Raw genomic sequence first — 14,188 nt, forward strand, 5'->3', positions numbered from 1 at the left:
TACAAATACTTGGGTATTAAAAGTGTTAATTACAACTTCATCTGACAAATGTGGGTAACACTAAACACCATAAATTAATAGATTTCTTCGATACCAAATTGAGACGGTTCAAAATATGACATAAATCGATAAAATAATAAGATAATAATTTTTCAGAAAATTCTACGTAAATGTATAATCCCATTAAAATTATTATATGTATATACATTTTATATAAGTACAAAACAACCACTATATTATTTGTTTTATATTCACAATGGAAATTTTTTATATTTTCTTAACATGTTATATCTAAAAACACATTTGAATTCTATGAAACATATTTTATATACACTAAATAATAAACTAAAACTAATATAAATGTCAAATTTCAGAATGCTGATTAATGTATATACATTAAAATCAAATATTTTTTTTCTTTTAGAAAAAATATATCTTAAAATATAAAAATCTAAAAAATATTTTTTTTTGTAAATTAATAACTCTATGAATTAATAAAATATCAAACACCTCACATTATTAATTTATAGAATTTTTACTGTAGTATTATCATATTGCGATAGTTATATAGTATAAAATACATAGTAGAACCATATTAATGATATGGTTAGATTTATTCAATGTTTCAATCTACTCACCACATCATTTATGCTTTGTTCTTCTTCCATTATGGCTAATGGGTAGTTTTTTTAATTGGTTCATGGATGATGATTATGATTGTTTCTTGTTAGAATGTTGATGTTAGTTGCAATTAATACTTAATTAGATTCCATTCAAGTCTAGACGTTTTCATGTCTGGAAAGTCTCTTGTTAAAAAAATATACTTGGACCATGCGGTTGGGTTTTATGCTTTGGCATCTCTAAACTCTGTTTGGAGTTAAAGAATATTGGCTTTGGTGCTGTGGTTTCTCGTGGCATCTTCAAGATTTTGACCTGACATTTCTTCTATCGCAAGGCTAATAAGTAAGCCTAACTTAGGCTTTAAAGTTTCCACCTCTGTACAAAATCCTAGACCTTATCCGGGTCGGTAAGTGAGAGAAGAAGTATATAGGACTCATGAAGCTCTTAGAACAGACTCCCAACGACCGTACTTGGAGCTGAAAGTGCCTCCACCATGCCCCTCAGCGTACTCAAGCATTGTAGCTCTCCCGCACTCATCCCAAACTTTAGCTATTTCTTTAAGTGACATTGCTTCCTTCATAGACAAACTAAACCTCGATCTAGCTCTCGCGGATAAATCCTCATACTTGTGTACACTGCAAGGAAACAAATCCGTATAAGATCAAAACATATATTACGTTTAGTTCCCTCTTATGATCAACCAACTTCTACTAGACTCTCATACCTGGCGGTATCAAAGATGACTTTCTCTAGAATTGTTGGGGAATATGGATAATTCTCAGGAACTAGTAAGCGCAACGGCTGAATCTGTGACTGCAACAAACATGGGATATTTAAGCATCTGAACCAAAAGACAGACAAGAATAAGTTTGGAGAGACTTACGAGATGTCCTGAATTGTAAAGAGCTTTGAATGTGGCACTGAGAGCCACAGGGACATAAGCACACGTGACGACGACTGTTCCTGAAGTAACTTTACTTGGACAAACATCTTCATTGCATATACTCACTACTGTCTCCACAAGTCTCTCATTTATTTCAATGATTTCTTGCAAGAGAGCATAACTAGGCTGCAAGATTGAGACAGCGCCTTGTTTCAATAGTTCTTTTCAAATATTTTTTTTGTTAAAAAGAAAATTTAAAAGTCTCCATATAGTTTACCTCAATCTTGTTAACCTTGGAGGAAGATATAGCAGTAACTGAGCGCTTGAATCTCTTGGTAGGATGTCTATCTCCTTGTTGCACACGGAACCTTGTCCTCTCACTCAAATCCTCCCCTAAACGAGCTCTAGATCCTCCAATGGTGTGGACCAAACCAGCAATCATGTCACTCAAACTGATGACCGAACTCATCTCACTTACTGACTGTGCCAAAGATTCAGGTGATCCTGATTGAAACTAGCAAAGCAACACACACATAAATTAACACTTTGATCAAAGATAAGATGGAGAAACTAAACTTGAATCATCTAATATGACTTCTTCACTCACCGCTTTTATCAGACGATCAATAGGCCGCTCTGTGATTGGCTCTGGTGGAAGATGCTCCTGAGCTGCTGTGGACATAGTGTTGTTCTCATCTTCTGGTTCCATCCTAGGCCTTGTTTGATGGGTATGAGAAGGAGGGAGATGAACTTGTTGCTGCCGCTTCATTGCCCTCCGAGTCACGTTCAGGTGATGATACTCAATGAACCTCAGTAACTTTGCCTCATAGAGACTAAGCTTATCTCTGTGAAACTCTGATACACTGCTCTTACAGACATTTAAGAACGCAAGAACTCCTTCCAACGTCGCTTTGCTCGCCTTTAGCCATTCAACCGGCATGTTATGCTGAGGAAGAGAATCAATCTCCCGCAATTTATCAGATATTGATTTGTAAAATGTACTCAGAACAAGTCCATACTTCTCCTTGAGGGCCTTTATCTGTAAGAAAATTATGACAATGGATAGGTTTCATAGGGATAAATCATATATAGTTTCATGATTTGTGATGTTGAGATACCTTTTGATAGGTCTCTTCCGGCCAGTCATCACCACCACTGGTACTAGATGGATGTGTATCATTCAAACGTTGTAGCATCAATGGTTGAGACTGGTCCACCTCTTGGCCTTGAATACCCAACAAACTTGGTCCATGCACATTAAAGCTAGCCATTAGTGTGTGTGGCTAGCAACAAGAAATGATCAGACATTAAAAACACATAATCAAGAATCATTATCAAGAAATCACTAGAACAAACCAATATCATCATATTCTTCCATTAGTGTGTGTGACCTGACCTTAAAGCATCAGTTTTCGAAGTAGCGTGACAATCACGCAACTTGCAAATGTGTTGCTATCGAATAAAGGAAACGTAAGAAGATCGAATAAAGAAAAAGAGTACAAGAATGATAAGATCGCAACTCACAAGAAGAATTTAATCCACGAAACAGTCGGAGATCGCGGAAGGAGAGTGATCGATGAATTGAGGAAGAAAGGAATCCAAGATCTAGGTTAAAACTTTTGAGAAAGACTCGAAGGGTTTTCAGAGCGGGAGAGACTGATTAATTGAAGAGACTATACGTAAGAGTCTTAGTATATAAACAGTCTCTCCTTTTCGTATTATTACTTCATTCAGTTACCAAATTGCGAATGTACGAGTATGGAAGAATCTCTAAAGTACAATTATAAGTCTCAGTATAAAATTGTTCAAACTAGCAACGCAGAACTCTTTTTTTTTTTGGTAAAATGTTAAATCACTTTAGAACTTTACCGGAAATATTTTCACGTTTGATTCCTTAATTTGGTAAACACCTTTGTTTTTGGTCAACGGTAAGCTAATAACCAAATACTATAAAAGAAAGCTTGGTCATAAGCACGCCGGGCTTGAGCCCAATGTTTTGAAAACATTTGAAAGGGTCTCAATATATAAAGGGCTTCCAATTTTTTTTAAAAAAGTTATTTATATATACTAATCGTCTAATCCATATATAAAATAGAGAAAAAGACAAAAATAGCACTAAATCAAGTTTTTGTTTCCAAACTATCACTCAAGATCAAAAGTCACAAAAATAGCACTTAATGTTTTATCAAAAATCACAAACTTAGGGTTTAGAGTTAAAGGGTGGGGTTTAGGATTTAGGGTTTAGGGTTTAGGGTTTAGGGTTTAGAGTTTAGAGTTTAGGGTTTAGGGTTTAGGTTTTAGAGTTTAGAGTTTAGGGTTTAGGGTTTAGGGTTTAGGGTTTAAGGTTTAGAGTTTAAGGTTTAGGGTTTAAAGTTGAGAAATGAGGTTTTAGGGATAAGATTTCAAATTTTGAATAATAAAAAAATTAAATTTTTCAAGGGATAAACTTAGAAAGATGCTATTTTGGTCATTTTAGTTTTGGAGTGCTATTTTTGTGATATAAACTTAGAAATGTGTTATTTTGGAGATTTGTCCTATAAAATACATTAAAAAGGTTTTTATAAAGTAAATAATTTTGTGATAAAAAGAAATAGAGATATTTTTATCTTTTAATCTCCCATTTTATTTAGATTATTATTATTTTGTATAGTTTTTTCATATATAGTTTATAATACTACAAAAGTAAAATTATAAAAAAAAATTGGAATGTAGTTTTTTCATTTATTCGGGCCCGGCTCTGGTCATAAGAAACTATAATATAACATCCAACCTACTTATACGCATAACAAAGATTGGTCAAATCTAAGAATCCAAACTGAAACCGGTTAAAGATTCTACAAAATAGATTTTTTTTTTTTTTTTGAAAAAAAATTCTACAAAATAGATGAGACTTGGACATTCAAGTTTATGGAAACATTATGCATTTACAAATGATAATGGAAACATTATGCATTTACAAATTACAACTGATGTTTTTTCTACCGCAAGGCAAATAAGAAAACCTAACACTTTAAAGTTTCCACCTCTGTGCAATATCCGGGGCGGTGAGTAAGTTAGAAAAAAAAGTATTTAGAGCTCATGAAGATCTTAGAACAGACTCCCAACGACCGTACTTGGAGCTGAAAGTGCCACCACCATGCCGTTCAGCGTACTCAAGCATTGTAGCCCTCGCACACTCATCCCAAACTTTAGCTATTTCTTTAAGTGACATTGCTTCCTTTATAGACAAACTAAACCTCGATCTAGCTCTCGCCGATAAATCCTCAAACTTGTGATCACTGCAAGGAAAGAAATTCGTATAAAGATCAAAAACATTAAAACATATATGTTTAGTTTTCCTCTTGTGGTCAAGTTTCATACCTGACGCCGTCAAAGAGGATTTTCTCTATAATTATTGGGGAACATGGGTAATTATCTGGAACTAGTAAACGTAAGGGCTGAATCTGTGACTGCATATCAAACATGGGATACATAAGCATTTGAGAAAAAGACAGACAAGACCAAAGTTCAGAGAGACTTACGATATGTCCTGAATTGTAAAGAGCTTTGAATGTGGCACTAAGAGCCACAGGGACATAAGAGCACGTGACGACTGTTAATCCTGAAGTAACTTCACTCGGACAAACATCTTCATTACATATGTTTACCACAGTCTCTACAAATCTCCCATTTATTTCCATGATTTCTTGCACTAGGGCACAACTAGGCTGCAAGATTTAGAAATTGCCTTGTTTCAATATTGCATTTTGTTTTTATTATTAATAAGTTAAAAATAAAATTTACAGGCTCACACATTTTACCTCAATCTTGTTAACACTGAGCCGTTTGTAGCTATCAGTTTGTGATGGCATAGCGGTGAGTGAGCGCTTAAATCTCTTGGTAGGATGTCTACCTCCTTGTTGCACACGGAACCGTGTCCTCTCACTCAAATCCCCCCCTAAACGAGCTCTAGATCCTCCAATGGTGTGGACTGAACCAGCAAGCCTGTCAGTTAAGCTGATGACCGAGCTCATCTCACTTACTGATTGTGCCAAAGATTCTGGTGACGATGATTGAATCTAGCAAAGCAACACACACACATTAACAATGGGATCAAAGATAAGATGGAGAAACTAAACTTAAATAATCTATATGACGTCTTGACTCACAGCTTTTATCAGACGATCAATAGGCCGCTCTGAGATTGGTTCAGAAGAAAGAGTAACCAGAGGATGCTCCTGAGCTGGTGTTTTGTTAATTGGTGTAGGAAGAGTCTGCTGCTCCACTAACTGAGGAGAAGAGTAGTTCTTCTGCATCTGAGGGGATGAAGCTGACGGTTGTTGCTGCTTCTGCCTCTCCAACAGCTGTTCTTGCCTAGGGAGATGATGAAACTGCTTCTTCTGAAACATACTAGACTGATCCTGGCTGATATTAGAGTGTACAGCCTCCCGTTGATTACTTGGAGGATTCTGTTTAGGAGAATGCACCACGACATTTCCTGATGAGGACATAACCTTGTTCACATCTTTTGGTTCTATCCTAGGCCTTGTCTGCGAGGTATTAGGCGTTGCTGTTTGCGACGCATGGACTTGACCACTTTGGGATTGTAATGATGTTTGATTGATCTGAGAAGGAGGGAGATGCACTTGTTGCTGCTCCTTTTCCCTCTGATGCTTGGTGAATTTCAATGCAAGTGACCCATATGCACTAAACTTATCTCTGTGATGCTCTGATACACTGCTCCTACTGACATTTAAGAACACAAGAACTTGGCCCAACTTCGCTCTGGCCGCCCTTAGATTTTCAACCCGCGGCTCAGATGGCATCATGTTCTGTTGAGGAAGAGAATCAATCTGGAAACAATTGTTTTATTATTATTATTATTATTATTATTATTATTACTTCTGCAACAAGAAATAATTAGGGTATGAATGAGGTACCTCTTGCAATTTATAAGATAGTTTTTGGAACAATTCACTCAGAATATGTATATACTTCTCCCTAAAAGCTTTTATCTGCATGCAGGAAAATTATTAAAAAAATAGTTGAATTAATTAACAATGGATACGTTTCCATAGGTGTTAAACCATACTTTCATGTTTGTGATGTTAAGATACCTTCTGATAGGTCTCATCTCGCCAGTCACCACCACTAGGGTTTAACGTCTTGCTTGTAGAATCTTGAAAAGCTACAAAACAATATTGGTATTAAACTCATAATTAATGAAATATATATTCATTGGTGCTACAAAAAAAAAAAAACATTATCATCCAAGTTGGTAAGAAAGGAAACATACTAGGTTTCTGCAGTTGATATGGCTGTTTCTGTTGGTCTGCTAGGTTCTGGCTTTGGTGCAAAGAACCTGCTTCCTGAAACCTTTGCAGCATCAATGGTTGAGACTTCTCCACCTCTTGGCCTTTAGTACCCAACAAACTTGATCCATGCACATTAAAGCTAGCCATATTGTTCTGCTGGGAGGTTCGTTGTTTCTCCCCATTGTTTTGTGGTGATGTTAGATGAATCAGCTGGGTGTCTTTACCATTCATCATTTGACTAATGTGATGCTTCCGTTCTAGCTGTTTATGTTCCTGTGACGGCACAGCCATCTTCTGTTGATGACTAGAAAGAGCAGAAGACTGAGGAAAAGACTGCTTAATAAGAGACGATGATCTATGATGAGGCAACAAACTTTGCTGCTGCTGATTCCCGTGATGCTGGTACATGGTGTTGGATCTCAGTTGCTGCTGTTGAGGCTTTTGAAGAAGCTGTTGCCTTCCTTGAATCTGTCTTTGAGGACCGGGACCAAGACTTGATTCAACTCTTTCACCCATTTGAACGTTTAGATTCTGAGCCGCAGAAACGGTCATAGGAGCCTGAGTGGGCAAACCAGAAGATTCAGGAATGTTGAGCTTGCTCTGGATGCTGCTTGGAGATAACCATTGTTGGCTTGTTGGAGTCTGTGCATATGTCAACGAGGTGGGAAGTGATTGTCCTTGATTCAAAGCTTGAGCTGATGTATAAAGGCATCAAAAGAAAACATAAAAAGCTAAAAAGATTGTAAAAAAATATAATGATTCTCAAACTTCTTAAGTAGATTGCCAATAACAATTCAGTGACTTAAATGATTTGAAACAGTTCTAGATATAGAATGTGAATTCTGTAACATGATACTGTTTTTTTTTCCAGGTACTGCACACACCCAAAGAGAAGTTCTAGTCCTAAAACTAAATTACCATATTAAAACCAAAATAACAATAAAAATCTTATAAACCTGGATCTGGAGTGTTAGCTCCATTGGCTGAAGTACCAGTTCTGATTCTTCTTTCGAAAGCAAGTATCTTTTCGTGGATTTTCCGCAAGTAATCACCCTGAGACATAGTAAAACTATAAGCAAAGTTATATTCACAAGGCTGAGGTATACTCTTATATTTGTATTTTGGGTACCTTATCTTTGGCTATGCCATAAATCTTTTCTTCAAATGTACAAGCGGTCTTGTTAATACTATCGGTAATCTGTCTAGAAAGACATATCTTCAACCTCTCCACTCTTAACACATACATGAGAAAAGATATCAGTTACAAAGTTAATGAAACAGTTGTATATATACAATAATAACAAAAAAACACACGTAAGAAGGCTTACATTGCTACAATAACTTTCTTACGTAGATCAGGCTCATGTTGCGATCTCCAATCATTAGCAAGAGAGTCTCCGCCTTGTTCGTTAGGCTTCCAACTAGAAGTTCCCTCCATTAAGTCTAGCTATGTAGCAACAAGAAAAATGATCAGATTCTGCAATTTACTAGTAATACTTAACCTTACATTATCTAAAGTTTTTTTTTTTTTTTTGAAACTGTTTTACACATTATCTAAAGTTAATCTCGCGTATATTGGTGCTAATTACACTAAAACCATATTCTTCCCTTAGTGACCTAAAAACACCAGTATTCGAGTTGGCGTGACGATCAAACAACTTGCGAGCGTGTTTCTAGGAGATTAGGTTAAAGAACTAAACCAAAACCGAAACAAAGATGCTTTGATCACATCAACACACACACAAAAAAATACAAATCACACGCATAACATGATCGGTTTAAGAACATCATACAAGCAAACATAACCAGAATGATAGAAACCATGTTTGGTTCCACACAACAGAACTGAGATTAATAAGCAAAACCCACCAGAAGAAAAATAGAAGAGGAGAAGAAGAAAACCCCACGATAACGTCGGTGATCGGGGAAGGAGGGTGATCGATGAATTGAGGAAGAAGAAATCGAGAATATAGGTTGAAAATTTGAGAGAGGGAGAGAGATATAGATATTGAATTGAAGGGGTAAAGAGTGGAGAGTTTGATTGAAGAAAGACTAAGACGTAGGTATCCCAAATCTCAATATATAGTGTCTGCTTTTCTTATTAATTAAGTCTTTTTTTATTTATTGCAGTCAATCACCAAATTCGAATGAGGAAATATGTTAAGTATGACGTTGACTTGGCCAATAACAAATTCCTCCATCATAATTATTTTTCCAATTTTTGGAAAAATATTTATGAGAGTATGTCAATTGAATAGATGTCTAATGGATATCTTACCAATTTAGAATAAGGAGGTTTGACCCCAAAAAAAAAGAAAAGAAAAATGAGAAAATAGAAGAGAGAAAGTGCAATGTATCTCAAATGATATAATTTTAAATATTTATGAGAACCTTTCTTCACAAATATCAATTTGTAAGTAGTTTAATTCTTATAAAATATTTAAATTTAATCAAGAAACCCAACTTCATTAAAATACTAATATAAATCAAGTAAGAACTTCAATTGAGAACATTATCGGTAGTGCCGTGCGAAGGGTTTCAGGGCCTAAGGCAAGTTTTAAAAATAAACTTATTTTTAACTATATTAAAACATTTTTTTAATATAATTGTATATCATCTTCACCAAATACACAGGTATAAAACTATAAAAAATTACTGATGTAAGAAACTATAAAAAATAAATTTATTAATTAAATATACTATAATTATATCATAAAAAAATAATAATAATTGAATTCACTAGGTGAATTAGTCGAATTCTCGTGGAAAAAAGGTTTTCCAAAATAAATTTAAATCACTATACTATAAATCATTTAATTTTTGGGCTTTCAAATAAAATTATATTAATCGGAGGTTTAATTTGAATGCCTTTTTCGATGCACTATACACACTCTGATTATGGGTAAAGTTGCTTTGATAGTTTCAATATATGTAAACCCGGTTCATGAACTATATAATGGAGGGGACCATAGTGAATAGCAAAAAAATACTTTCCATTTGATCTTCTTTCTCATAGAGATTGAGCTCAACTAACATGGTATTAGAGAAGTGGGGTTCAAGCCTCACTTGATTCTACTCACGCTTCACTTGCCAATGGTGATTGGAAGGAGAGTTGGTCATCATCTAGGAAAGCGACATCATTGGCGAGGAGATCCTCCAATCTCAAGATTTAACCACCAGATTCACCAATCACACGGAATTGTCGATAGCATTCACTCTCCATACTATCTCATCGAATATAATCCACGTTTTTCAATTATTTTTAAAGTTCTTAATGCTATGAATTATGATAATTGGTGTACCAGCTTCTATTCCAATGGCTCCAAGTGTGAAAACCCTTTCATGATCCTGATAAACCAATTCTGGATGAGCCTAGTGTGTATAGAAGATTGGTTGGTCGGCTCACGAACCTTACCACACGTTTGAATATCACTTTCTCAGTGAAAAAGATGTGTCAGTTTGCTTAAGCTCCACACAGTTCTCACTTACAGGCTGTTTATAAGGTTTTTCACTATCTTAAGGGAACTGTTGGTCTTGGTTGGTTCTACTCTGCTGAGTCTGATCTGACATTGAAAACCTACATTGATGTGGATTGGGGTTCATGTCTTGACACAAGGAGGTTTACATCTAGTTTATGTATGTTTCTTGGTTCTGCTCTAATCGCATGAAAATCAAAGAAGCATGATGTTGTCTCGCATTAATCATCTGAATCCAAATATAGAACAATGGATATTGCCATCAAAGAAGTTGTTTGGATTGCTAATCTTCTTCGTGAACTTGAATCACTCAAGACAAGCCAATTGCTTTCTTTTGTGTTTCCACGGCTGCCATACACATTGCAAAAAAACGCAGTTTTTCATGAAATGACTAATCATGTTAAATTAGATTGTTATCAAGTTCGAGACAGGATTGCAAATGGTTTCATGGAGACACTTCATGTTGGGGGCTGTACGTTTCTCTATTCAGATGAGTCAGGATGAAGATGAGAGTTTTGTTCGTTTATACATTAAAAGTACAAGTCATCTGGATGGCTCGTCTGAATGAGTTTTGAAAATTTAGGCTTAATTTTGAAAATCAGCTGGCTGATCCAAATTCGATCATCTGGATGGAGATGAGTTTGTCAAAGTGGTATAATGTCTATTATACCCTCATGTAATTAACAAATTATAAACTTAAACCTAATATCATTTTGTCACTCATGAAAAATGACAAAACCACAAAAACGCATTTTCCCACCAAAACCACAAAAATGCATTCTCCTACCAAAACCACAAACCACATTTTTTAGCTAAAATCGTAATTTTCTCGTAAAAATGAACTTTCTCGCCAAATCAGATTTTCCCGTCAAAGTCACAAAAATACATTTTCACATCAAAACACGTTTTTGCGCAAAAAATGCAAAACACATTTTTCCGTTAAAACCGCAAAAATGCGTTTTTTCTCCAAAACCACAAAACACGTTTTCCCGCCAAAACCGTAAAAACGCGAATTTTTACAAAAACGTATTTTCCCGCAAAAATCGCAAAATGTATTTTCCCACAAAACCATAAAAATACGTTTTCCTGTCAAAATCGTAAAATTGCGTTTTTCGCAAAAACTGCAAAAATACGTTTTCCTGCCAAAACCGGAAAACGTGTTTTCCCGCCAAAACCACAAAAACGTGTTTTCCCGCCAAAACCGTAAAAACATGGTTTCTCGCCAAAACCGCAAAACGTATTTTCCCGCCAAAACAGTAAAATTACGTTTTCCCGCCAAAACTGCAAAAACGCGACTTCCTGCCAAAACAGTGAAAACGCATTTTCCCGCCAAAAACGCAAAAGCGCATTTTCCCGCCAAAACTGTAAAATTACGTTTTCCTGCCAAAACCGTAAAAACGTGTTTTTCCGCCAAAATCACAAAAATGTATTTTTTCATCAAAATCGCAAAAGCGCATTTTTCCGCAAAAACCGGATAATACATTTTCCGCCGCAAAACGTGTTTTCCCGCCAAAATCGTAAAAACATATTTTTCGCTGAAACTGCAAAATTTGAGTACATCGCGCTCTTACCATTGCTTTCATCTTTCAAATTTTAGTTTTATTATGAGTTTTATTTAAAGTTATAGTTGTAGTTAATTTTAATGCAAATTTAAATAAAAACAAATAAATTTATATGAAATAAAAATTTATAAATGTCAAAATGCTAATTTTAAAATAATGTCAGTGTAAATATATTTTAGACTAAATAAAAAAATTAGTATAGTTAAAATTAATATCAAACATATGATTAGATCAAACAAGGGTATATTTGTAATTTGTTTATTACACTCATCCGGATGGAAATGAAAAACAAGAAACGAACATAAAAATCATCCAAATGGCTCATTTAGATGGCTCATCTGGATAGAGAAACGAACAGCTCCTAAAATCTGAATGGATCATCTAGATGGATCACATAGATGGAGCACCTGGATGGAGATGACATATGGAGAAACGAACAGACCCTTGGTACAGATACTCAACTAGCTAATGTCTTTACTAAACCTACCTTTCCTACTCAGTTCAATGCTTTCATGAGCAAGATGTCTTACATTCAATATTCTCGTCATCTTAATTAAGGAAGGATATTAATGTATAGAGTTCTTTAAGTTTGGTTTAGTGATTTCAGTTGTATACGGTACATGTGTAAATCCGATTCATGAACTATATAATGTAAATGAGGGAAACATAATAAATAACATAAATTACTTTCTACTTTCGATCTTTTTCTCCACAGAAGAGCTTGAGCTCAACTAACAAAAAGGTCAAACATATCGCAAGAAAATTAACAATTTACTGCTATATATTATGAAAAGAGGTCGTTATGGTATGCTGAAGAGATCTGTGATAGGATTTAACATAACACATGGAATGTGTTTATATACGAAATTCTTGTTTCAAATAAAATATTGCGCGTAGAGCGTAGTAGAGGACTACCGCAAACAAATGGACATTCCCTTCCAATAACATTAGAAAGGTTGTCAAAAGCGCATGGTTAAAGAGAATGTGTGATGCATAAGAAAATTAATACTCCCTTTGTTTTTTTATAAGAGTTAGTTTGATTTTTTTCATGCAAATTAAAAAGAGTGAATTAGCCCAAAATACAATAAGAAGTTGAATATTAGCTAACTGCCTACTACAGTAAAACATTGGGCCGAACAGTGAAAAGATAGGCAAAATGACGAGTTTAACCTCATAGGCAAGTTGGCTTTCGTTTGTGTTTAGGTCTAGGTTAGGTGTATGTCAGTAAAAGATTTTAGTAGATATGAGAAATGTCTCTTTTTTAATTTTCTAGCTTCAAAAAAACCCTTTGAGTGGCGTTGGTAACTCACGCTCTTTGCCTATCTCTCTCAAAAACTCATATATTTTTTTTGTAGGGTTTAGAGGCTCCGAGTGTTGCGGCGCTCTCGCCGGAGCTCGCGGTGACCTTCACCATCCCGGAATCTCGTGCAACTTGACGGAATGGTGTAGATCCGGTGTGTTGGAAGAACATTATCTTTAATCTCTAAGACTCGGAGGGTATGTGGTGCGGAGACCCTATGAAAGCTTCAAGTTTTGGTGGCTCGTCGGTAAAAAGGCATGCAATCTCTGTTTCGAGTACGGCGGGGAGGATCCAAAACAGTGTGTTAGTCACCGATGAAATTTGATCTCGGTGTCGGTGGATGTGTTAAAAGGGATGGTGGTTCCCTCATACATGAGTGAGGGTTAGTTCATGGTGGTTTGGACTTTGAGACAGCAGTGTCTTGAGCAGTGGCGGCAGCGAGGGTTTGGAGTCGGATCTTCTTCGGAAGCCGGTGTATGTGACCGCGGGAACTCCGGAGTACGCTTGGTCTTGACGGCGACGGGTGAAGGAACGAGCTTGGACACCTCCGTTTCGTGTAGCTGCGGTTATAATTCTCCTCTTTTAACATTTAATACTCATTTCTGTTGAAATAAAAACGGAGAAAAAGTGTATTTGGATGTTAAAGGTGAAATATATGGACGACATCGCAATGGTATGCCTAAGAGATGTTGTTTTGCTTGCAAAACTTTTCCAGGTTATGAGATGAGTGATAGGTTTGTGGCAAGACTGATTATGGATTTGGGGTGATATATGAGAACGAGAGTTTTCAGACACTTAAATATTTATCCAGCTAAAATATGTGGTTTTTGGACAATATATTGATTAGCTTCTCTACGAAAATTGCTAAGAGAATTTTCAGGAAATTAACGTGCTAATTTTAGGAATGGACGGATAAAAGTATTATTGGACACACTAATTATATTAATAGCCGACAATAAAAATATCGTAGCCTATTAACCTTTTCATTAGCATGTTAAATATATTAAAAGTTGTTTTTAGCATTTGTAGATTACAACAGATGAAAATTAGCT

At 35.5% G+C, this 14,188-nt stretch overlaps 2 protein-coding genes across 3 annotated transcripts; both read right to left on the reverse strand.

Annotated features, from left to right (window-relative positions):
* Positions 1–917: 917 nt before the first annotated feature.
* Positions 918–3,421, reverse strand: LOC106400468 (probable mediator of RNA polymerase II transcription subunit 15c). Its single transcript, XM_013840825.3, has 7 exons — positions 3,029–3,421; positions 2,623–2,787; positions 2,112–2,543; positions 1,782–2,018; positions 1,505–1,690; positions 1,346–1,434; positions 918–1,256 (listed from the first exon to the last, which is right to left on the reverse strand). The coding sequence occupies exons 2-7, from the start codon at positions 2,773–2,775 to the stop codon at positions 1,055–1,057; spliced, it is 1,299 nt and encodes a 432-aa protein (XP_013696279.2). The 5' UTR covers positions 2,776–2,787; positions 3,029–3,421; the 3' UTR covers positions 918–1,054.
* Positions 3,422–4,408: 987 nt separating this feature from the next.
* LOC106400467 (probable mediator of RNA polymerase II transcription subunit 15c) lies at positions 4,409–9,555 on the reverse strand. Of its 2 annotated transcripts, XM_013840824.3 has the most exons (12): positions 8,668–9,547; positions 8,127–8,245; positions 7,928–8,030; positions 7,755–7,851; positions 6,780–7,493; positions 6,601–6,671; positions 6,424–6,498; positions 5,653–6,336; positions 5,305–5,562; positions 5,026–5,211; positions 4,865–4,953; positions 4,409–4,782 (listed from the first exon to the last, which is right to left on the reverse strand). In XM_013840824.3, the coding sequence occupies exons 2-12, from the start codon at positions 8,234–8,236 to the stop codon at positions 4,581–4,583; spliced, it is 2,589 nt and encodes an 862-aa protein (XP_013696278.1). In that variant the 5' UTR covers positions 8,237–8,245; positions 8,668–9,547; the 3' UTR covers positions 4,409–4,580. The 2 variants fall into 2 exon arrangements, with proteins under 2 accessions (XP_013696278.1, XP_048625597.1); XM_048769640.1 differs by having other exon boundaries at positions 4,865–5,211; positions 8,668–9,555.
* Positions 9,556–14,188: the final 4,633 nt, after the last annotated feature.

Source organism: Brassica napus, chromosome C9, assembly GCF_020379485.1.
Source record: "Brassica napus cultivar Da-Ae chromosome C9, Da-Ae, whole genome shotgun sequence".
NCBI lineage: Eukaryota > Viridiplantae > Streptophyta > Magnoliopsida > Brassicales > Brassicaceae > Brassica > Brassica napus.